The sequence below is a fragment of the Salmo salar genome, chromosome ssa09, assembly GCF_905237065.1.
Source record: "Salmo salar chromosome ssa09, Ssal_v3.1, whole genome shotgun sequence".
Taxonomy (NCBI): Eukaryota; Metazoa; Chordata; class Actinopteri; order Salmoniformes; family Salmonidae; genus Salmo; species Salmo salar.
This window is the reverse complement of record NC_059450.1, coordinates 36,427,608-36,453,076: the sequence shown is the minus strand read 5'-3', so window position 1 is coordinate 36,453,076 and position 25,469 is coordinate 36,427,608. Positions and strand designations below refer to the sequence as shown.

Below are 25,469 nucleotides of genomic sequence, written 5' to 3'. Positions count from 1 at the left end.
CAATACTGTAGCCAATTAGCTAGCTACCACTCACATCTCCATCTATGTATTATTGTGTATTATAACTCAGTTTGTACAATACAGTAGCCAATTAGCTAGCCACCACTCACATCTCCAGCTATATTGTTATTTATTCATTAGGATCCCCAGTAGCTGTTGCTCATGCAGAAGCTACTCTTCCTGGGGGATACTAACACACAGTAGCGTTGCTAATCTGAGCTTTCTCAAACCTGTAGCTAGATACCTCACAAAAGCTCTGTTTGAGTTTTGAATCTGAATAGAAGGCATGACATTTTTCCATAGGAAAATAATAGACTGAGAGTACTGTATTAGATTAAGAGGTTTTAGGTGACATGGTCTCAGATGTTAGACTGAGAGAACTGTATTAGATAAAGAGGTTTTAGGTGACATGGTCTCAGATGTTAGCCACAGATGATAGTGTTGTCTTACTGCTGTTTCTGGATGTGGTGTTGGCAGAAAGCCAAGCCTTAGATGCTTCTGTACTGAAGCTTCGTCCAGATATAGTGTAGTTGGTGATTTGCTCTGGGTCTATGGTGCTTTGTACTGACAGCCTAAAGCTGAGGATCTTGTCAGTGCTGTTGAAAGCAGTTAAATACTGATAGTAGGGCTGGGAATTGCCAGGGACCTCACGATACAATATTATCATGGTACTTAGGTGCCGATACAATACAGTGTATTCAGACCCCTTGAGTATTTCCACATTTTGCTACATTACAGCCTTATTCTAAAAGGGATTAAATACATTAAAATCCTCAGCCATCTACACACAATACCCCACAATGACAAAGCAAAAACAGGTTTTTATACATTTTTGCAAATGTATTAAAAGGTAAAACCAGAAATACCTAATTTACATAAATGTACAGACCGTTTGCTATGAGACTCAAAATTGAGCTCAGGTGTATCCTGTTTCCATTGATCATCCTTGAGATGTTTCTACAACTTGACTGGAGTCCACCTGTGGTAAATTCAATTGATTGGACATGATTTGGAAAGGCACACACCTGTCTATATAAGGTCCCACAGTTGACAGTGCATGTCAGACCAAAACGCAAGCCATGAGGTCGAAGAAATTGTCCGTAGAGCTCCGAGACAGGATTATGTTGAGACACAGATCTGGGGAAGGGTACCAAAACATTTCTGCAGCATTGAAGGTCCCCAAGAACACAGTGACCTCCATCAATCTTAAATGGAAGAAGTTTGGAGCCACCAAGACTCTTCCTAGAGCTGGCTTCCCGGCAAAACTGAGCAATCGGTGGAGAAGGGCCTTGGTCAGGGAGATGACCAAGGACCCGATGGTCACTCTGACAGAGCTCTAGAGTTCCTCTGTGGGGATGGGAGAACCTTCTAGAAGGCCAACCATCTCTGGAGCACTCCACCAATCAGGCCTTTATGGTAGAGTGGCCAGACGGAAGCCACTCCTCAGTAAAAGGCACATGACAGCCTGCTTGGAATTTGCCAAAAGGCACCTAAAAACAAGATTTTCTGGTCTGATGAAACCAAGATTGAACTCTTTGGCCTGAATGCCAAGCGTCACGTCTGGAGGAAACATGGCAACATCCCTACGGTGAAGCATGGTGGTGGCAGCATCATGCTGTGGGGATATTTTTGAGTGGCAGGGACTGGGAGACTAGTCAGGATCGAGGGAAAGATGAACGAAGCAAAGTACAGAGAGATCCTTGATGAAAACCTGCTCCAGAGCTCTCTGGACCTCAAACTGGGGCAAAGGTTTACCTTCCAAAAGGACAATGACCCTAAGCACACAGCCAAGACAATGCAGGAGTGGCTTCGGGACAAGTCTCTGAATGTCCTTGAGTGGTCCAGCAAGATCACGGACTTGAACCTGATCAAACATCTCTGGAGAGACCTGAAAATACAGTGAGGGAAAAAAGTATTTGATCCCCTGCTGATTTTGTACGTTTGCCCACTGACAAAGAAATGATCAGTCTATAATTTTAATGGTAGGTTTACTTGAACAGTGAGAGACAGAATAACAACAAACAAATCCAGAAAAACGCATGTCAGAAATGTTATACATTTATTTGCATTTTAATGAGGGAAATAAGTATTTGACCCCCTCTCAATCAGAAAGATTTCTGGCTCCCAGGTGTCTTTTATACAGGTAACGAGCTGAGATTAGGAGCACACTCTTAAAGGGAGCAGAAGCAATCAATCAATCAGATTCCAAACTCTCCACCATGGCCAAGACCAAAGAGTTCTCCAAGGATGTCAGGGACAAAATTGTAGACCTACACAAGGCTGGAATGGGCTACAAGACCATCGCCAAGCAGCTTGGTGAGAAGGTGACAACAGTTGGTGCGATTATTCGCGAATGTAAGAAACACAAAAGAACTGTCAATATCCCTCGGCCTGGGGCTCCATGCAAGATCTCATCTCGTGGAGTTGCAATGATCATGAGAACGGTGAGGAATCAGCCCAGAACTACACAGGAGGATCTTGTCAATGAGCTCAAGGCAGCTGGGACCATAGTCACCAAGAAAACAATTGGTATCACACCATCCCGTGAAGGACTGAAATCCTGCAGCGCCCGCAATGTCCTCCTGCTCAAGAAAGCACATATACATGCCTGTCTGAAGTTTTCCAATGAACATCTGAATGATTCAGGGTTGGGTGAAAGTGTTGTGGTCAGATGAGACCAAAATGGAGCTCTTTGGCATCAACTCAACTCGCCGTGTTTGGAGGAGGAGGAATGCTGCCTATGACCCCAAGAGCACCATCCCCACCGTCAAACATGGAGGTGGAAACATGCTTTGGGGATGTTTTTCTGCTAAGGGGACAGGACAACTTCACCGCATCAAAGGGACGATGGATGTGGCCATGTACCGTCAAATCCTGGGTGAGAACCTCCTTCCCTCAGCCAGGGCATTGAAAATGGGTCGTGGATGGGTATTCCAGCATGACAATGACCCAAAACACACGGCCAAGGCAACAAAGGAGTGGCTCAAGCAGAAGCACATTAAGGTCCTGGAGTGGCCTAGCCAGTCTCCAGACCTTAATCCCATAGAAAATCTGTGGAGGGAGCTGAAGGTTCGAGTTGCCAAACGTCAGCCTCGAAACCTTAATGACTTGGAGAAGATCTGCAAAGAGGAGTGGGACAAAATCCCTCCTGAGATGTGTGCAAACCTGGTGGCCAACTACAAGAAACGACTGACCTTTGTGATTGCCAACAAGGGTTTTGCCACCAAGTACTAAGTCATGTTTTGCAGAGGGGTCAAATACTTATTTCCATCATTTAAAATGCAAATAATTTTATAACATTTTTTACGTGTTTTTCTGGATTTTTTTGTTTGTCTAATAAACCTACCATTAAAATTATAGACTGATTATTTCTTTGTCAGTGGGCAAACATACAAAATCAGCAGGGGATCAAATACTTTTTTCCCTCACTGTAGCTGTGCAGTGACGCTCCACATCCAACCTGACAGAGCTTGAGATGATCTACAGAGAAGAATGGGAGAAACTCCGCACATACAGGTGTGCCAAGCTTGTAGCATCATACCCAAGAAGACTTAATCGCTGCCAAAGGGGTTTCAACAAAGTACTGAGTAAAGGGTCTGAATACTTATGTACTTTTTATTTAAATTAGCAAACATTTCTAAAAACCCATTTTTGCTTTGTCGTTATGGGATACTGTGTGTAGATTGATGAGGAAAAATAACAATTTAATCAATTTTAGAATAAGGCTATAACCTAACAAAATGTGGAAAAAGTCAATACTTTCCGAAGGCACTGTACGTATTGTGATTCTCACGATTATGTGTATTGCGATTCGATACTGCGATTTTATTGCGATTTGATGTTCCAAACATATAGTATTACTCATTATATGTCTGCTCCAGAGAAACGAGAGAGAGCATGAGTTTTGATCTGTCAGGGAAATAAAAGTGCTGAAAACATGTTGTCTCACTATTTAAAAATATTAGAACAAGCTATAGGATGAAAGATTTTTACATATACTTGGAGTCAAAGTATCAACATAATATTGTCCAAAATAATATTGTGATATATAACTGTATCGATTTTAAGCCCCCCATTACCACCCAGTGGTACCACCCAGATGGCTATTCTGCTACGTTGTTTACTAGTCAGAGCAACCGAATGTTCCCTCTCTCTCTCATGGATGTGGTGCCTGAACGGTCAACGACATAGTTTTCCCTCTGTAACATGGAGCGAGAGTTAGACAGCATCACCTATATTCAGCGCAACAACACTCAATGACTGTTTCATAATGCTTTTAATTCACTCTCAGTCCAGTTACAGTGGTAGAGGGTTGTTGGGCTCTGGTTGATTCCACAGCCGGCGGTGTGTGTGTGTCTGTCTGCCCTGTTCCTCAAGCTGTAGCAGCTCTTTCTACTGTGGAGTGGAGAACCCTGCCTATCCTTATAGGCTAAACACAGCCGTTGTAGCTTTCCATTGATTCTATACAACTATTCTGCTGACAACTCCTTCCTAGGATTAGCCGTCACATTCCTATACAACTGCTTGGATGCGCCAGTAATTTTTTTTTTACGTTGCACCATGTCATTGACGTTTTCTATCACATTAGGTGTAACTAGCATGGTCTTTAATGCGTCACCACAGTGCTCCAGGCTGCTCTCCTGGATGTGGTTAGACTGGATGGAAAATAGCATGACTGGGAGGCACACACAGGCAAGGGGTGAGGAGCGCTGAGGCCAGAGGGTTTGAGCGGGTTAGGAGGGGTGAGGCTGGGTTAGGAGAGGTTCTGCGTGCCTCCAGAGTGGTACCTTCTGGGGATGGGGATGAGTGGGCAGACAGGCGGCTGCTTATGAGTCTGAGCAATACAGCCCTGGAGGGGAGCTGAACACACACACACACACACACACACACACACACACACACACACACACACACACACACACACACACACACATGCATACCACACACACACACCTGGCGACTGTACAGCACTGCAGATGAATTAACTGTGGGATAATATCCATTTCCCATGCCTTTGTTTCCCTCATGTTGAAGTACCATGTAATAATTGCACAAAACAACAGCCATGGTATTAATTAACCTTGGTTGGTATGTTTGTGTGTGCTTGCATGGAGAATGGTGCGTGCGTGCATCCGTGTGTGTGGCCTGTGCCAGTGTTGTTGTGTGTGTGTGCATGCTCGTGTGTGTACCATTAACAGTTAGTATTGAGCAGCAGTCCCATGACCAGAGCCGACGTTATGGACGAGCCTTAAGGGGACTGGCCCGCCCTACTGTACCTTCAAATAAAATATTAAAATATTGATAATTTATTTGACTGAGACACACGCAGACAGAAAGACGCATCAATCTCAGCTAAATCATCTGAGCGTCCTTCTGTCTCAGTATGTGTAGACCATGTATCTGATGCTGTCTGGACAGTGAAACAGCACCCTTCTGTCTCAGTATGTGTAGACCATGTATCTGATGCTGTCTGGAGAGACATAATATGACATATGTCACACTCTTTTGGTCCAGACAGCATCAGATACATGGTCTACACATAGAGCGGGCTGTTTCACTGTCCAGACAGCATCAGATACATGGTCTACACATAGAGCGGTGCTGTTTCACTGTCCAGACAGCATCAGATACATGGTCTACACATAGAGCGGTGCTGTTTCACTCTGATGCTTTTCTCCGCTGATATAGTTTCATCAGAGAGGAAGAGGCGAAGCGAGAGAGCTCACTCTCACCAAAATCTGTCCAGTATAAGTCCAATGCGTTTCTATGGGAATAATATGCAGACCCAAGCTTGTAGCCTGCCTTCCCAGACTCTCCATTGTTAGGGCTGAGACATGGGCATCTCGTCATTATATACAGCTCTCTGGTTTCAGCCTCTTGTGAATTGGAAAGGGGGCGGGTACACAGTGCACTGTTAAGATGCTGGATTGCCCTAAAGTAAATTGATGTTTCGCCAACATTATATACTTACTCCTGTCTAAATAAAATAATTCAAAATATTATTTTGAGAGAGAGCATGACTCAGAGAGCATGACTCAGCCACAGAGGATCATTAGCTTCTTAAAAAAAATTGTGGATTGTTTCAATTCACAAGTGTGTTTGGGAAGGCCGTAACTTGAGTAGCAGGCATTGCAATAGGTCTCGCTGATCGAGTTGTGGCTGTCAGTGAAAAGCCTGTAAAATATGTGTCATGATAATGTCTTGAGTATAATTTACAATGTTGCATCAAGAATAAGGGGAGGGAGTGTGGCAAAGATATGGTGCGTCTCCCAGAATGCATGCATATAGGAAAGTGCCCATTTGGCAGGCTTATTTCTGATTGTCTTAACTCACCATGCATACCACTCATTTTTTCATCACCTCACACAAGTCAACAAAGTCCGTTTTTTTAACATCCATTGCAAATGATGGTTCCTCAGTATTTGAAAAATCTTTCCAACACTCCCGGCCTGGAGAATCACCAAGCCTCGGTTTGAAAGAGCAAAATATCACCATCTGATGATCCTATATAACCATTGAAAAACGAATAAAAAACAGATTTCTGTCCCGAGCTCACTGGCGCAGGAAACTTTGAGGGCCCGGAATAGACTAGTTGATACAATGTTGCAAGTTTCTTAGAGACAGCTTCGGGCCAGATCAATCAATCAATAAAATGTATTTATGAAGTCCTTTTTACATCAGCAGATGTCACAAAGTGCTGTACAGAAACCCAGCCTAAAACTCCAAACAGCGAGCAATGCAGGTGTAGAAGTGAAGTACATCATTTGAAACAATGTTGAACTTCACTAACAACAGCTCAAGCCAAGACAGACAGAAAGGGAGGCAGAGAGAAAGGGAGGCAGACAGAAAGGGAGGCAGACAGAAAGGGAGGCAGACAGGCAGAAAAGAGAGATGAATGTGATTTAAAGAATCAGGATCATTTCTACTTTTTCTATTTGTCAGCTTTAGGCCTATATTATTTTACTTAGTTGATGATGGAAGTTTATAGGCCCAGTGGTGTAAAATACTTGAAAGTACTACTTCAGTAGTTTTTTGGTGTATCTGTACTTTACTTTACTATTTATATTTTTACTTCACTTTTACTTCACTACATACCTAAATAAAATGTACTTTTTACTCCATACATTTTCCCTGACACCCAACAGTACTCATTCATTTGTAATGCTTAGTAATACAGGAAAATTGTCAAATTCACACGCTAATCAAGGAACATCCCTGGTCATCCCTACTGCCTCTGATCGGGAGGACTCACACACTCGCAAAACACAAATGCTTCGTTTGTAAATTATGTCTGAGTGTTGGAGTGTTCCCCTGGCTATCCGTAAATTAAAAAGATTAGCTTAATATAAGGAATTTTAAATGATTTATTCTGTTACTTTTGATACTTAAGTACAGTGGGAGAAAAAAGTATTTGATCCCCTGCTGATTTTGTACGTTTGCCCACTTACAAAGAAATGATCAGTCTATAATTTTAATAGTAGGTTTATTTGAACAGTGAGAGACAGAATAACAACAAAAAAATCCAGAAAAACGCATGTCAAAAATGTTATAAAATTATTTGCATTTTAATGAGGGAAATAAGTATTTGACCCCTCTGCAAAACATGACTAAGACCTTGGTGGCAAAACCCTTGTTGGCAATCACAGAGGTCAGACGTTTCTTGTAGTTGGCCACCAGGTTTGCACACATCTCAGGAGGGATTTTGTCCCACTCCTCTTTGTAGATCTTCTCCAAGTCATTAAGGTTTCGAGGCTGACGTTTGGCAACTCGAATCTTCAGCTCCCTCCACAGCTTTTCTATGGGATTAAGGTCTGGAGACTGACTAGGCCACTCCAGGACCTTAATGTGGTTCTTCTTGAGCCACTCCTTTGTTGCCTTGGCCGTGTGTTTTGGGTCATTGTCATGCTGGAATACCCATCCACGACCCATTTTCAATGCCCTGGCTGAGGGAAGGAGGTTCTCACCCAAGATTTGACAGTACATGGCCCCGTCAAATGATGCGGTGAAGTTGTCCTGTCCCCTTAGCAGAAAAACACCCCCAAAGCATAATTGTTCCACCTCCATGTTTGACGGTGGAGATGGTGTTCTTGGGGTCATAGGCAGCATTCCTCCTCCTCCAAACACGGCGAGTTGAGTTGATGCCAAAGAGCTCCATTTTGGTCTCATCTGACCACAACACTTTCACCAGTTGTCCTCTGAGTCATTCAGATGTTCATTAGCAAACTTCAGACGGGCATGTATATGTATTCTTGAGCAGGGGGACCTTGCGGGCGCTGCAGGATTTCAGTCCTCACCGTTCTCATGATCATTGCAACTCCATGAGGTGAGATCTTGCATGGAGCCCCAGGCCGAGGGAGTTTGACAGTTCTTTTGTGTTTCTTCCATTTGCGAATAATCGCACCAAATGTTGTCACCTTCTCACCAAGCTGCTTGGCGATGGTCTTGTAGCCTATTCCAGCCTTGTGTAGGTCTACAATCTTGTCCCTGACATCCTTGGAGAGCTCTTTGGTCTTGGCCATGGTGGAGAGTTTGGAATCTGATTGATTGATTGCTTTTGTGGACAGGTGTCTTTTATACAGGTAACAAACTGAGATTCGGAGCACTCCCTTTAAGTGTGCTCCTAATCTCAGCTCGTTACCTGTATAAAAGACACCTGGGAGCCAGAAATCTTTCTGATTGAGAGGGGGTCAAATACTTATTTCCCTCATTAAAATGCAAATAAATGTATAACATTTCTGACATGCGTTTTTCTGGATATTTTTGTTGTTATTCTGTCTCTCACTGTTCAAATAAACCTACCATTAAAATTATAGACTGATCCTTTCTTTGTCAGTGGGCAAATGTACAAAATCTGCAGGGGATCAAATACTTTTTTCCCCCCACTGTATATTTCAAACCAAATGTTTTTGGACTTTTACTAAAGTAGTATTTTGTGACTTTCACTTTTGCTTGAGTCATTTTCTATTAACGTATCTTTACTTTTACTCAAGTATGACAATTGGGTACTTTTTCCATCACTGTGTATATAATATAGGCCAACTGCTGCATTGGCCTATAGACTATCTCTGAGTTCTATGCTCTCCTGTCTTTAGCCACCAGTGGATCACAGTGTATCAGTGTGTCCATATGGCAGAGGCTAGTGCTCTCACCATAGTGATTAACCACGTGACAATGATTTTGAGAAAGGAAAACATTATGTGTATAAATATTTTGAACTGGCTTGCAGATCGGCAGAAATGGTAGGATATATTGTAAGCTTCCTCAAACATGAAAATCATGAGCTGCCTGGGGTCTTCAGTATTAGACCCATTAAAACAATGTGTGGAGACGTAAGAGAACCAGTGAAGAAATGGGCCCGCCTATGGAAATCAAATGCACTTCCAAATGATTTGTTCTGGCGCCCGGTCTGCCCATGTCACGCCTACCCTCTTGTCTTTGTAATATTGATTTGTCCTCCACCCCACCCCCCACACACCCCCATACCACACACACACCAGACGTTGATTGATGATGGGAGAAGGAGTCGGAGGTCATCTCAAGAAGAACCACAGGGATCCGATGCTTGCTATGGTCACGCACACACACACACACACACACACACACACACACACACACACACACACACACACACACTTCACTCAGTCTGAGGTGAAAGGTGCACGTGGAGCCACCTGACCTGACTCATACGTGAACTGATTAAACTAAAGCCCAACCCAAGTAATGTGCGTGCGTGTGTGTGCGTGCGTGTGTGACCCCATCCATAACGCTGTCTTAGCACTATTCTAATCTTCCATTCCCAACTCAATACTCCTCTTCTGTTGTTCCTTTAGCACTAGATAATTCTGCAGCACAGTTGATCTGTAGTAACAACAATAGCACGTCTCTGTTGCTGAGCTGGGTTTTACATTCTTTTGCAATACTGTGGTGGTTTATCATAGTATTAGTCTAGGCGTCTTTGGATTGTCTCTATGACGATAGGTCTCTTGTCTTGTTGACATGGAGTATCTATAGGACACAACTCATGTCCTACTATAGGTCTCTGTCTTGTTGAGATGGAGTATCTATAGGACAAAACTCATGTCCTACTATAGGTCTCTGTCTTGTTGAGATGGAGTATCTATAGGACAAAACTCATGTCCCAGTAGTAGTTTGACATTTGAACTGTGCCGTCCCCTTCCCGCCTTGTATTTAGTGTGAGATGCAATCCTCCAGCCCACTAGGGGCACTCTTTTGTCTGTCCTCTCTCCTGCCGATGGCTGCCACTGGCTGCTGTGTTAACCCTGTTCTCTTCTCCCTCCCTTCCCCTCTTCCCCTATCTCTCTGATCTCTTCTCCTCCCCCTTCTCCCTCCCTCTCTCTCTCTCCCACGACACCGCCCCTAGGCCCGGCTCCCCTCCTGCTCATCCACTTATAGTGTCTCAGAGGTACCTCCGCATGTGTCAATCTACCTGCGTTGCCATGGCAATCACCCCATCCCCACCCCGTTCTCTCTTCTATCACTCTTCCTCCGTCAAATACCCTAGTCCCGCCTCCTTAGAGGCCCTTCCACAGTCCTTTCCTCCCTATTTTCTATCCTTCCACCTGTCCCACTCCACTCCTCCCCTCACATCACCTTCCCTCACCTCCTCTCCCCTCCCTCTATCCTTCCACCTGTCCCACTCCACTCCTCCCCTCACATCACCTTCCCTCACCTCCTCTCCCCTCCCTCTATCCTTACACCTGCCCCCCTCCTCTCCCCACCTTCCCTCCTCTCCACTGTACGCCTCTCCCCTCACCTCCTCCTCCTCTCCTCCCTCTATCCTTCCATCCGCCCTCCTTCTCCCTACCCTCACTGCAGCACTGTGACCCCCCCAAACCTCTCAACCAGACATGCATCTCACTGGTGACCAAAGAGCTTAGAAATCTGGAGATTCTCTACACTATTATTTGTTGCGTTGTTGTAAGCTATTTCTTGAGTTTTTGAGTTTACTGGCTACATGATGTGTGTTTACTGACTAAATGATGTGCGTTTGACCCAAGTGTTTATTTTGGAACACTTTTTCTTTTATCAACGTCATTATTCATCATTGTTCTATTTATCTTCTTTATCCTTCCCTTGTTCCACAGCCCCTCGTTGTGGTGTGAACTGATGACCTCCTGCTCTGAGCTGGACTATCTGTCACACACAATCACACACCAACAAACAGACACAGTCAGACCAACCCTGAACCCTTGCTTCTCTACATTATAGCCCCTTCTCTCTCTCTCACACACACTCATTCCTCAGGCTTTAAATATAATCCTCTCTCTCTCTCTCTCTCTCTCTCTCTCTCTCTCTCTCTCTCTCTCTCTCTCTCTCTCTCACTCACACTCATTCCTCAGGCATTAAATCTAATCCACTCTCAGAACGATGCTTTAAAAATCTCCCGTCCTAATCATCACGGTATCATTTTAACCATGGTAACCATGACCTTTTGCTTTGTTTGTGTTTAGAAACAGTTTGGGTTTCCTTGCCCTTTGGATTTTCAGATTGAGTCAATAAAAGTGAATGTAGAAATTGTGGAGTCATGTCCATGTGGTTCAGTGCGGTTCGAGTTTTTTTCATATTTGATTTGGCTCCATTTGTTTGACTAAATGTCTGCAGTCTCCATCTCATACCAGTCCCGGCACGCGTACATGCTTTGTAGTGTGTTTGGTCAGTGTGTGTCAGGACAATTGGGAATTGGTGGGTAGTGTGCTTGTGTGTGTACGCGTTACCTGTGGTTGTGTGTCTGTGTGAGCCATACCTGTGTTTGTGTGCACTCATGAGCGTAATTTGTATGTGCCATGTTTGGCGTGTGTGTCAGTGTGTGTGTGTGTGTGTGTGTGTGTGTGTGTGTGTGTGTGTGTGTGTGTGTGTGTGTGTGTGTGTGTGTGTGTGTGTGTGTGTGTGTGTGTGTGTGTGTGTGTGTGTGTGTGTGTGTGTGTGTGTGTGTGGTCCAGGCGAGTGACTGTCCTGTGGCTTTCTCCAGGCTGCACGGAGAGAGTTCAGGGCTCACCTGGATGAGGTCATCACAGTCCGGTCTAGGTACTCTACCTTGGACCAGGTAAATGGTTACACACACCGCGCTCAGGGCCATCAGCAAATCGTCCTGTCATCTCAGGTCTGTGACAGGCTCACTTTATCACTAGAGGACATGACATATTGTCCTGTTAACACTATTGGAATCCTGGCCCACAGGCGCTGATCGATCCCTCTGATTGGGTAATCTCCTAGTAATTTTTTTTTTGTTGATTGGGCCTGACAGTCTCGTCTTTCTTTTAGTCCAAAGGTAATCAGAGCCTTATTGGCATTCATCAACATGCTGACTCATCTGTTTCTGCTTGACCCTCATCTCATCTTGATGACTTACTGTGTGTGTGTGTGTGTGTGTGTGTGTGTGTGTGTGTGTGTGTGTGTGTGTGTGTGTGTGTGTGTGTGTGTGTGTGTGTGTGTGTGTGTGTGTGTGTGTTTTTATGCAGCATCTGGCAAAGACTCATCTAATAATATTTCCTTCTGCTTAATTCATTCATTCACTTGTTTATTCATTCAATTATTCATCCAATCCTTCCCTTCTCTGTTTGCCTCACTTTCATTCATGACCTCTGTTGTGGGAGGAAGAGAGAGAGAGAGAGAGGAGAAAGGAAGGGAGAGAGAGTGGAAAGGGAGGGAGAGAGCGAGAGAGAGAGAGCGGAAAGGGAAGGAGAGAGAGAGTGGAAAGGGAGGGAGAGAGAGAGCGGAAAGGGAGGGGGAGAGAGAGCAGAAAGGAAGGGAGAGAGAGAGAGGAGAAAGGGAGGGAGAGAGAGAGAGAGAGCGGAAAGGGAGGGAGAGAGAGTGGAGAAAGGAAGGGAGAGAGAGAGAGGAGAAAGGGAGGGAGAGAGAGTGGAAAGGGAGGGAGAGAGAGAGAGAGAGAGAGAGAGAGAGAGCGGAAAGGGAAGGAGAGAGAGAGTGGAAAGGGAGGGAGAGAGAGAGTGGAAAGGGAGGGGGAGAGAGAGCAGAAAGGAAGGGAGAGAGAGAGAGAGAGAGAGAGAAACGGAGGGGGAGAGGAGAAAGGGAGGGAGAGAAGAGAGAGGAGAAAGTGATGGAGGTGAGACAGGAGAGAGAGAGGAGAAAGGGAGGGAGGGAGAGAGAGGAGAAAGGGAGGGAGGGAGAGAGGAGAAGGGGAGGAAGAGAGGAGAAAGTGAGGGAGAGAGGAGAAAGAAAGGAGGAAGAGAGGAGAAAGGGGGGAAGAGAGGAGAAAGGGGGAAGAGGAGAGAGAAAGGGGGAAGAGGAGAGATAATAGAGGAAGATTGGAGAAAGGGAGGGAGAGAGTGGAGAAAGGGAGGGAGAGAGTGGAGAAAGGGAGGGAGAGAGAGGAGAGCTAGAGGAGAAAGTAAGGAGAGAAGAGAGAGAGAAGATAAAGTTATGGAGGGAGTGCTGGCAGATGGACAGCATCAGCGACCACACAGGGAAGCAAGTCACTATGTTCTTCCGATGGCAGTCCTCCTCTCCTCTTGTCATGTTCCCATGAGCCCGTTGTCATGGTAAAAGCAGTCAAGCCTGCTGTACATAACATATCCCACAGGCAGCTGTCTCCTCTAAGATATTTTCCCTCCAGTCTTGTTGTGTCCTAGCTATTGCGATGACCTCTCATCCATGTCTGTTGTTTGACCATTGTAATGTCGTTGTTGTTTAGGTTGAGTGCTTTAGGGAGCTGACCTCCTGTCCTACTATTCTTAATGTAGCCCAGAACATTCATCTCCAGCCTAGGTGGATTGATTCACAGGGAGAGATGCAGAGACGTGTTGTTTAAACTCTTGTGGTTTGGGATGTTTCACAGTAGTATCACAGTAGGCCCATGTTGACAGGATTTCTCAAATCTTTTCCTCAAATCACTGCTAGCCTTTGTTACCTGCACGACCATATCCCGCAGCACCTATGGTACTGAGAGGGTACAGACCAGGATGTCAGGCCAGGTGGTTCTACACTGAGCAAAAATATAAACGTAACATGTAAAGTGTTGGTCCCATTTTTCATTAAATAAAAGATCCCAGACATTTTCCATATGACAAAAAGCTTATTTCTCCACAAATGAGTTTATATCCCTGGGCTCCCGAGTGGCGCAGCGGTCTATGGCACTGCATCTCAGTGCTAGAGGCGTCACTACAGACCTGGTTTGATTCCAGGCTGTATCACAACTGGCCATGATTGGGAGTCCCATAGGGCGGCACACAATTGGCCCAGCGTCGTCCGGGTTAGGGTTTGGCCGGGGTAGGCCATCATTGTAAATAAGAATTTGTTCTTAACTGACTTGCCAAGTTAAATAAAGGTTAAAAAGCTGATTAAACAGTATGATCATTACACAAGTGCAATTGTGCTGGGGACAATAAAGGCCACTCTAAAATGTGCAATTTTTTCACACGTGTCAAGTTTTGAGGGAGCGTGCAGTTGGCATGCTGACAGCAGGAATGTCCACCAGAGTTGTTGCCAGAGAATTGAATGTTCATTTCTCTACCATAAGCCACCTCCAACGCTGTTTTAGATAATTTGGCAGTATGTCCAACCGGCCTCATAACTGCTGAACACGTGTGTGGCGTTGTGTGGGTGAGCAGTTTGCTGATGTCATGATGTCAACGTTGTGAACAGAGTGCCCCATGGGGCTATGTTATAGGCGGCCATAAGCTACGGACAGTGGACACAATTGCATTTTATCGATGGCAATTTGAATGCACAGAGATACCGTGATGAGATCCTGAGGCCCTATTGTCGTGCCATTCCTCCGCCACCATCACCTCATGTTTCACCATGATAATGCACGGCCCCGTATCGCAAGGATCTGTACACAATTCCTGGAAGCTGAAAATGTCCCAGTTCTTCCATGGTATGCATACTCAGCAGACATGTCACCCACTGAGCATGTTTGGGATGCTTTGAATCGACGTGTGCGGCAGCGGTTTCCACTTCCTGCCAATATCCAGCAACTTCACACAGCCATTGAAGAGGAGAGGGACAACATTCCACAGGTCACAATCAACAGCCTGATCAACTCTATGCGAAGGAGATGTGTCGTGCTGCATGGGGCAAATGGTGGTCACACCAGATACTGACTGGTTTTCTGATCCACACCCCTACCTTTTTATTAAGGTATCTGTGACCAACAGATGCATATCTGTATTTCCAGTCATGCAAAGTTCATAGATTTGGCCCTAATTCATTTATTTAAATTGACTGATTTCCTCATATGAACAGTAACTCAGTAAAATATTTGTGTTGTATTTTTACTTTTGTTCAGTATACTAAATATCCCCACCACCACCCGAGTCAGAACTGCTCAGTGTGTTACTGTTCATCTGTGTTAAGCTCAGTAATGCTGTTACACTACATCCTCCCTGCTGCTGTTGATCCGTTCTCCTGTGTTACTGTTCATCTGTGTTAAGCTCAGTAATGCTGTTACACTACATCCTCCCTGCTGCTGTTGATCCATTCTCCTTTGCCCCGAGCCCACTTCATTCTGTATTCTCTCATTCTTTTCTTCACTTCATCCCCTACCTCGCTTTTGACCTCTGGTACAGCTGTTCACTTCTCAACGACCTCTTGTCCAGTCATAGATCTGTCATAGATCACAGTTCTGTCCATACGTTGCTGTACTGTAGCTCAACAATGACCACAGAGGCCACAGCAGGACCTATGACTCGCGAGTAACTACCTCTCCCTCCCCCTCTCTATCTCTCTCTCTCTCAATCTATCACTCACTCTTTCAGTTGCATTCTATGTATTCTTGTAACATACATGTTCTCCTTTGAGAAGCTGTATGGTATGCTGGTGGATTCTGGGGATTTTCAGTTCCGGTCCGTTCTCTAGTCGTCTTTTTTTCTCTGCTCATACTCCGTTCTTTTCTCCATTTAGATGCAGTGTATCCTCCGTTCTTTTCTCCATTTAGATGCCGTGTATCCTCCGTTCTTTTCTCCATTTAGATGCAGTGTATCCTCCGTTCTTTTCTCCATTTAGATGCAGTGTATCCTCCGTTCTTTTCTCCATTTAGATGCCGTGTATCCTCCGTTCTTTTCTCCATTTAGATGCCGTGTATCCTCCGTTCTTTTCTCCATTTAGATGCCGTGTATCCTCTGTTCTTTTCTCCATTTAGATGCCGTGTATCCTCCGTTCTTTTCTCCATTTAGATGCAGTGTATCCTCCGTTCTTTTCTCCATTTAGATGCAGTGTATCCTCTGTTCTTTTCTCCATTTAGATGCCGTGTATCCTCCGTTCTTTTCTCCATTTAGATGCAGTGTATCCTCCGTTCTTTTCTCCATTTAGATGCAGTGTATCCTCCGTTCTTTTCTCCATTTAGATGCAGTGTATCCTCTGTTCTTTTCTCCATTTAGATGCAGTGTATCCTGCGTTCTTTTCTCCATTTAGATGCAGTGTATCCTCCGTTCTTTTCTCCATTTAGATGCCGTGTATTTCTGTTTCTGACTGTGTTGGTGTGTCAGTAGTGCTGGACCTTTTTGATTTGTGGTTGGTTAGTTGGTTGTTTGATCTTGGTCATACTGTATGTACTGTAGTAGAGAGGATCTCATACTGTCTGTTGCACCAGACCCTAGCTAGACCATGTGCCACTGTCCCCCTAGGCCAGAGGCATTGGGTGTCAGAGGTTCCAGCTAGGGGTTCCTACATACTTTGGGGCGGCAGGTAGCCTAGTGGTTAGAGCGTTGGACTTGTAACCGAAAGGTTTGCTAGATTGAATCCCTGAGCTGACAAGGTAAAAATCTGTTGTTCTGCCCTGAACAAGGCAGTTAACCCACTGTTCCTAGGCCGTCATTGAAAATATGAATTTGTTCGTAACTGACTTGCCTTGTTAAATAAAGGTAAATAAATAATCCTGTAGTGTTATATGCACCTGGTCTAGGGGGACAGTGGCACATGGATTAGGACAGCCTTACATAAATGAATTAGGACAGCCTTACTACTGAGATGTGAAGCGAATTACACGTCCAAAACCAACTGTAAGCCAAGCCTGAAGCCCTAGGACCTAACCCCACCCTAACCATCCCCACCTCCCTTCCTCCTACCCCATACACATGCTCTGCTCAGCCACACTAAGCCACTCTCCTTGGCTTAAGAGATCCTCATCTTATCTATTATTAATTGCCATTCATGGTCTGAGGATTGTTTGATTGTGGTTGTCTTTATGTTCTGCATTAGTAGCTGGATGTGTAGATGAGTCAGTGTGTGGAATGTTTTCATCCTTTCTGGACAGAGGCTGCTATTCCTATTGTGGTTTCACCTCAACCATGTCTTTCTCCTCCATTTCTTCTTTATCTATGTATCTGTCTGTAGGTTCAGTCACGGTGTGGCAGCAAAGAGAACATCCTGAGAGCTAGTAAGTTATTTTATTGAGAGTTTTCTGTGTGGCTGTCTGTGTGGCTGTCTGTGTGTGAGTGAGTGAGTGAGTGAGTGAGTGAGTGAGTGAGTGAGTGAGTGAGTGAGTGAGTGAGTGAGTGAGTGAGTGAGTGAGTGAGTGAGTGAGTGAGTGAGTGAGTGAGTGAGTGAGTATGTGCATGACGACTATTCTCTCAGTCACACTCGTCCTGTCTTTGTCTCTATGTCCATCAGGTCACAGTGCAGTAGACATCACCAAGGTGGCTCGCCGGCACCGCATGTCTCCCTTCCCCCTCACCTCCATGGATAAGGCCTTCATCACTGTACTGGAAATGACCCCTGTGCTCGGCACTGAGATCATCAACTACAGAGGTGGGTCAGAAAGATAGACTGACTGACAGAAAGAGAGATAGAGGGACAGACAGAAAAATTGAATTGAGAGACAGACCGAGGGGCAGACAGACGGACAGAAAGCTCAGTCATTCCCGCGTCACTGGACACGCCTTCAACCCCTAACATCAGTCATACCGCACACTGGGCCTTCACTACTGTCTGTAGTTCACTACTGTCTGTCTGTCTGTCTGTCTGTCTGTCTGTCTGTCTGTCTGTCTGTCTGTCTGTCTGTCTGTCTGTCTGTCTGTCTGTCTGTCTGTCTGTCTGTCTGTCTGTCTGTCTGTCTGTCTGTCTGTCTGTCTGTCTGTCTGTCTGTCTGTCTGTGTCTGTATCATATGTGTGGTGAGCCCATGATGTTTCTGTTCCTACAGCTGTTCCACCTGCCCCAGATGCTCTCCATTCCATCCTGTCTATCGGTCTGTCTGAGTCCCCGCCTACCTACCTGCCTGTTTTCATCTCTTGTTTGATTGTTTATTGATTGCACACACCTCTTGATTGTTGCGTAGCTAGCCAATTAACAGCACACACCACCTAACCATCCAAACCTTTGGGCAAGGGAGTCCCCCAGACCCCACATTGATGGTCCAGGTATTGACTTCACATAGGCCAACTTCAGGTGCTTAGGCTGCTTGTTTACACCAAGTGAGCTGTAGTTTATAAAGACATACTTGCCAGTACATTTTACACCATAAATAGATGTCTGTAAACTAGCTTCAGATAGCATTTGCCTAGTGGTTAGAGCATTGGACTAGTAACCGAAAGGTTGCTCGATCGAATCCCCGAGCTGACAAGGTAAAAATCTGTCGTTCTGCCCCTGAACAAGGCAGTTAACCCACTGTTCCTAGGCCATCATTGTAAATAAGAATTTGTTCTTAAATAATGGTTACAAAAATAAATGAATTGCTTTCTAAAAGAGGGAACATTATCACCCATACATAACATTATCATGGCTCTCTTGAACAGGGAACTTTATCACCCATACATAACATTATCATGGCTCTCTAGAACAGGGAACATTATCACCCATACATAACATTATCATGGCTCTCTAGAACAGGGAACATTATCACCCATACATAACATTATCATGGCTCTATAGAACAGGGAACATTATCACCCATACATAACATTATCATGGCTCTCTAGAACAGGGAACATTATCACTATACATAACTTTATCATAGCTCTCTAGAACAGGGAACATTATCACCCATACATAACATTATCATGGCTCTATAGAACAGGGAACATTTTCACCCATACATAACATTATCATGGCTCTCTAGAACAGGGAACATTATCACCCATACATAAGTCCAGAATGATAACCAGGTCCATAATGTATTTCGATCTCCATCCATCTTGTTCTTTTCTCTGCCAACACTAACTGAGAGCAGTGTCTTGTCCTTTGCATGTTGAATGACTATCATGGCCAAATTCCCCTTGCTGCCTCCAATGTGTTACTGTTGGGTATATTTATGGCTTCTGTTCTGTGTCTATGGCTTCTGTTCTGTGTCTGTGGCTTCTGTTCTGTGTCTGTGGCTTCTGTTCTGTGTCTGTGGCTTCTGTTCTGTGTTTATGGCTTCTGTTCTGTGTCTATGGCTTCTGTTCTGTGTCTATGTGTTCTGTTCTGTGTCTATGTGTTCTGTTCTGTGTCTATGTGTTCTGGTCTGTGGCTTCTGTTCTGTGTCTGTGGCTTCTGTTCTGTGTCTGTGGCTTCTTTTCTGTGTCTATGTGTTCTGTTCTGTGTCTATGTCTTCTGTTCTGTGGCTTCTGTTCTGTGTCTTCTGTTCTTTGGCTTCTGTTCTGTGGCTTCTGCTCTGTGTCGGTGGCTTCTGTTTTGTGTCGGTGGCTTCTGTTTTGCGTCTGTGGCTTCTGTTCTGTGTTCTGTTCTGTGTCTGTGGCTTCTGTTCTGTGGCTTCTGTTCTGTGTCTTTGTGTTCTGTTCTGTGTCTATGTGTTCTGTTCTGTGTCTGTGGCTTCTGTTCTGTGTCTGTGGCTTCTGTTCTGTGTCTGTGGCTTCTGTTCTGTGTCTGTGGCTTCTTTTCTGTGTCTATGTGTTCTGTTCTGTGTCTATGTGTTCTGTTCTGTGTCTGTGGCTTCTGTTCTGTGTCTTCTGTTCTTTGGCTTCTGTTCTGTGGCTTCTGCTCTGTGTCGGTGGCTTCTGTTTTGTGTCGGTGGCTTCTGTTTTGTGTCGGTGGCTTCTGTTTTGTGTCGGTGGCTTCTGTTTTGCGTCGGTGGCTTCTGTTTTGCGTCTGTGGCTTCTGTTCTGTGTTCTGTTCTGTGTCTGTGGCTTCTGTTCTGTGGCTTCTGTTCTGTGTCTTTGTGTTCTGTTCTGTGTCTATGTGTTCTGTTCTGTGTCTGTGGCTTCTGTTCTGTGGCTTCTGCTCTGTGGCTTCTGTTCTGTGTCTGTGGCTTCTGCTCTGTGGCTTCTGTTTTGTGTCTGTGGGTTCTGTTTTGTGTCTGTGGCTTCTGTTTTGTGTCTGTGGCTTCTATTTTGTGTCTGTGGCTTCTGTTCTGTGTCTATGTGTTCTGTTCTGTGTCTATGTGTTCTGTTCTGTGTCTGTTGCTTCTGTTCTGTGTCTGTGTTCTGTTCTGTGGCTTCTGTTCTGTGGCTTCTGTTCTTTGTGTTTTGTTCTGTGTCTATGTGTTCTGCTCTGTGTCTATGGAAGGGGGTGTACAGTGCTACAGTATGGCTGGCTAGTGCCTTCGGAAAGTATTCAGACCCCTTGACTTTTTCCAAATTTTGTTGAGTTACAGCCTTATTCTAAATTGTATTAAATAAATAAATAATCTCAGCAATCTACACACAATACCCCAAAATTACAAAGCAAATGTATTAAAAATAAAAAGCAGATACCTTATTTACATAATTATTCAGACCCTTTGCTATGAGACTCGAAATTGATTTCAGGTGCATCTTGTTTCCATTGATCATCCTTGAGATGTTTCTACAACTTGATTGGAGTCCACCTGTGGTAAATTCAATTGATTGGACATGATTTGGAAAGGCACACACCTGTCTATATAAGGTCTCACAGTTGACAGTGCATGTTAGATCAAAAACCAAGCCATGAGTTGAAGGAATTGTCTGTAGAGCTCCGAGACAGGATTGTGTCGAGGCACAGATCTGGGGAAGGGTACCAAAACATTTCTGCAGCATTGAAGGTCCCCAAGAACACAGTGGCCTCCATAATTCTTAAATGGAAGAAGTTTGGAACCACCAAGACTCTTCCTAGAGCTGGCCGCCCGGCCAAACTGAGCAGTTGAGGGAGAAGCCCCTTGGTCAGGGAGGTGACCAAGAACCTGATGGTCACTCTGACAGAGCTCTAGAGTTCCTCTTTGGAGATGGGAGAACCTTCCAGAAGGACAACCATCACTGCAGCACTCCACCAATCAGGCCTTTATGGTAGAGTGGCCAGACGGAAGCCACTCCTCAGTAAATGGCAGCCCGCTTGGAGTTTGCCAAAATGCACCTAAAGACCCTCTGGTCTGATGAAATCAAGATTGAACTCTTTGGCCTGGATGCCAAGCGTCACATCTGGTAGAGACCTGGCACCATCCCTATGGTGAAGCATGGTGGTGGCAGCATCATGCTGTGGGGATGTTTTTCAGCAGCATGGACTGGGAGACTAGTCAGGATCGAGGGAAAGATGAAAGGAGCAATGTACAGAGAGATGCTTGGTGAATACCTTCTCCCAGAGCGCTCAGACGGGGGTGAAGGTTCACCTTCCAACAGGACAATGACCCTAAGCACACAGCCTAGACAATGCAGGCATGGCCTCAAGACAAGTCTCTGAATATCCTTGAGAGGCCCAGCCATAACCTGGACTTCAACCCGATCGAACATCTCTGGAGAGACCTGAAAATAGCTGTGCGGCAATGCTTCCTATCCAACCTAATAGAGCTTGAGAAGATCTGCAGAGAAGAATGGGAGAAACTCTCCAAACACAGGTGTGCCAAGCTTGTAGCGTTGTACCCAAGAAGACTCGATGCTGAAATCACTGTCAAAGGTGCTTCAACAAAGTACTTGAGTAAAGGGTATGAATACTTATGTAAATGTTGTATTTCAGTTTTTTATGTTTTATAAATTAGCTACCGTTTCTAAAAACCTGTTTTGCTTTGTAATTATGGGGTATTGTATGTAGATTGATGAGAGAAAAAAACAATTTCGTGAATTTTAGAATATGGCTGTAAATTAACAAAATGTGGAAAAAGTCAAAGGGTCTGAATACTTTCCAAAGGCACTGTATTGCAGGTGGTTGAGGAAATGTAGCACGTGTATGATCAACAACAACGGACCCTAACCTGCGCAGCCCCCGGCAGGCCTCGGTGGAGCAGACTCCGTTAAGCCCGTTTGGCCCCTGAGTGGCGCGGACTGTAAAAAGCCCCCTTACTTTATCTCTGCCACAGCCACAAGAGGAGCGCCAAAGCAGGAGAGGAGAGCCGGGGGCTTGGCTGGGGTCCTGGGTGCCAATCATGTTAATGCCGCCTCCTCCCTGCCACCCTGGCATCACACAGGTCAGTGATGTCATTGGTGACGTCATGGGTGATGCCATGCCTCCCTCCTCTCCAACTCGACACCACCACCCACTGAAAAAAAAACAAAAAAACAACACCACCCCACTGAAAAAAAACACCACCCCACTGAAAAAAAACAAAAAAACAACACCGCCCACTGAAAAAAAGAACACCGCCCCACTGAAAAAAAAAAAAAAAAACACCGCCCACTGAAAAAAAGAACACCGCCCCACTGAAAAAACACCACCTCACTGAAAAAAACACCACCTCACTGAAAAAAAATACCACCTCACTGAAAAAAAACACCACCTCACTGAAAAAAACACCACCTCACTGAAAAAAAATACCACCTCACTGAAAAAAACACCACCTCACTGAAAAAAAACACCACCTCACTGAAAAAAATTAATAAAACAACACCGCCCACTGAAAAAAAGAACACCGCCCCACTGAAAAAACACCACCTCACTGAAAAAAATTAATAAAACAACACCGCCCACTGAAAAAAAGAACACCGCCCCACTGAAAAAACACCACCTCACTGAAAAAAAACACCACCTCACTGAAAAAAAATACCACCTCACTGAAAAAACACCACCTCACTGAAAAAAACACCACCTCACTGAAAAAAACACCACCTCACTGAAAAAAACACCACCTCACTGAAAAAAAATACCACCTCACTGAAAAAAAACACCACCTCACTGAAAAAAACACCACCTCACTGAAAAAAAATACCACCTCACTGAAAAAAAACACCACCTCACTGAAAAAAACACCACCTCAATGAAAAAAAACACCACCTCACTGAAAAAAACACCATCCCACTGAAAAAAAACACCACCTCACTGAAAACAAAACAATAAAACTTCATCGGCCCACTGAAAAAACAACACTGCCCCACTGCCTGTCCAGATTGCACACTGCCCAGGCCGTGGTAGACATGGTCTCTGTTGGGTGTCTTGGGGATACACAACCAGGGGACACAGGAGGGGCTCCAGTGTCCTCTCGCTTCACTCCACCGGGTCAGTTCACCTCCTGGCCGCTAAGGGGCGATAGAAGACCTCAGGCCTGGCCCATGGGCTGCTACTGTTACTAGCCTGATGTTGCCATTGCTTCTGAATCTGTTGGATGACCTGGCTTCTAGCATCACCCTGGCTGCTCATCCGTTGTGCTTTACAAATGCTGTTTTGAATTAAAAAGAAAACTGTACCTTCACACTGAAGAAGGCTGTGAAGCTGAAATGTCTGTGTATTCTATCCCAGATGCAGTGAAAATATTCAAAAAAAAATTGAATAATGAGGTAACCTTTATGCAAAGTTTTTGGGAGTGCGAACCCATTACACCTTTTTGTTTGTGTGAATTGGCAGGTTTTACGCCCCAGCCAAGCTTCTGGGAGAGCGCCATAGTTCTCTTTTGATTTGCTAGCAACACCCACCCACTATGCTCCTCCTCCTCATATTACATTAGTATTCTACGTTAATGGAGGAAGTTTCACCCTGATGTCCTTAGCAGTTCAGTCCATGCCCAGGAGTTTGTAATGTAAACATTTATGTAAATGATTATTGAACAGCACACACCTCTTAACCACCTCCCAACCATCCAAACCTTTATGGCAAATCCCCTAGACCTCACATTGATGGGTCAAGGTTTTGATGTCACATAGGCCAACTTCAAGTGCTTAGAGATATATTTCTCTCTTTCTCTCTCTCTCCCTCTCATTCGTTCTCTTTATCTTTCTCTCTGTCGGCCATGAGAGGTGTGAGTGACCCAGTTCTGGGAGCGTTGGCTGTGTTGTCATGTTCCATTCTCCGTCATCTGCTTATGCCACATCCGCCCGGCGCCGGGACGCAGTCCGACACGGGAGGCAGCCAACCAATCAGGCTCAAGCGAGCAAGGGGCAGGAAGGAACAAACACTCTTTGTGACAGGGACACTTACCTCACTAACGTAACAAAAAAACACATTCAGGGAGGTGACAATACAGTAATTCACTTAACGGCCAGGTCGCAGTTGTAAATGAGAACTTGTTCTCAACTGGCCTACCTGGTTAAATAAAGGTGAAATAAAAAATGTAAAAACCAACTGTCTTCAAAGTGACAATTTGACCTCACCATTAGACTTACTGTATGACCCTGATCAACAGTTGTTGTAGGTCGCCTGGGGTGTCTTGCAGTTTGAATCCCACCCACTGTCCTTTTGAAACCGTTTCTCCTCCCAACTTTTCTGTCACTCTTTAACTGGTCTCTGAAAGAAAACGTTGGGTGTAGGGTGTGTGGATACTGTTGAGCATCACTCACACAGTGAGCTAGTGCATCGCAATGAGCCATAATACTCTCTGAGACCAACCCAACGTAAATATGGGCAACGGTGTACTGTCACCGCTGGTCACGTGCTGTTCTTCACATTTTCTGATGGCAGTAAAGTTGTGGGCTCAGGTTACTTTACAAAGTGCTATTTTGTCTTGCTGGTTAATATAACGTTCAAATGAACACCTAAAAGATTGATGGGCCCGTAGAGTGATGAAAGAGATTGGCTATACATTTTAAACTGAATTGAAAAGGTGGAGGCTGTGTGTATGTAGCAGAATGGTGTCGTAAGAATCACTTTGTTGGTTGTAAAACTATCCGAGGTCTCTCTCACACACACACACACACACACACACACACACACACACACACACACACACGGACTGTGTCTCATGGTGACATATTGAAGAATACAGATGAATAAAACAAGTCCAGAAGAGGCTTGTGTTTTGGGTTGTTCAACAGGGCCAGTGTACACCAGGCATCTGTCTGTCTTCAACAGGGCCAGACAAGCATCTGTCTGTCTTCAACAGGGCCGGTGTACACCATGCATCTGTCTGTCTTCAACAGGGCCAGTGTACACCATACATCTGTCTGTCTTCAACAGGGCCAGTGTACACCATGCATCTGTCTGTCTGTCCTCTAATTAAGCAATTATGCCCGAGGAGGTGTGGTATAGGGGCGGCAGGTGGTCTAGTGGTTAGAGCGTTGGGCTAGTAACCGAAAGGTTTCTAGATCGAATCCCCGAGCTGACAAGGTAAAATTCTGTCGTTCTGCCCCTGAACAAGGCAGTTAACCCACTGTTCCTAGTGTAACAGTGTAGGTTCCGTCCCTCTCTTCGCCCCAACCTGGGCTCGAACCAGGGACCCTTGCACGCATCAACAACTGACACC

General features: G+C 45.0%; 1 protein-coding gene across 11 annotated transcripts in view; it reads left to right on the top strand.

Annotated features, from left to right (window-relative positions):
- The window catches only part of gphna (gephyrin a), a 158,885-nt gene that overhangs the window by 110,497 nt on the left and 22,919 nt on the right, over positions 1-25,469 (top strand). For 4 of the 11 annotated variants that reach the window (XM_045723617.1, XM_014211278.2, XM_014211283.2 and 1 more), the window contains 4 exons: positions 10,382-10,423; positions 17,314-17,356; positions 17,590-17,727; positions 18,120-18,164. In XM_045723617.1, coding sequence (XP_045579573.1) covers positions 10,382-10,423; positions 17,314-17,356; positions 17,590-17,727; positions 18,120-18,164 — 268 coding nt within the window. The remainder of the gene's footprint in view (positions 1-10,381; positions 10,424-17,313; positions 17,357-17,589; positions 17,728-18,119; positions 18,165-25,469) is intronic. The other 7 variants (XM_045723618.1, XM_014211284.2, XM_014211279.2 and 4 more) reach the window with 3 other exon arrangements.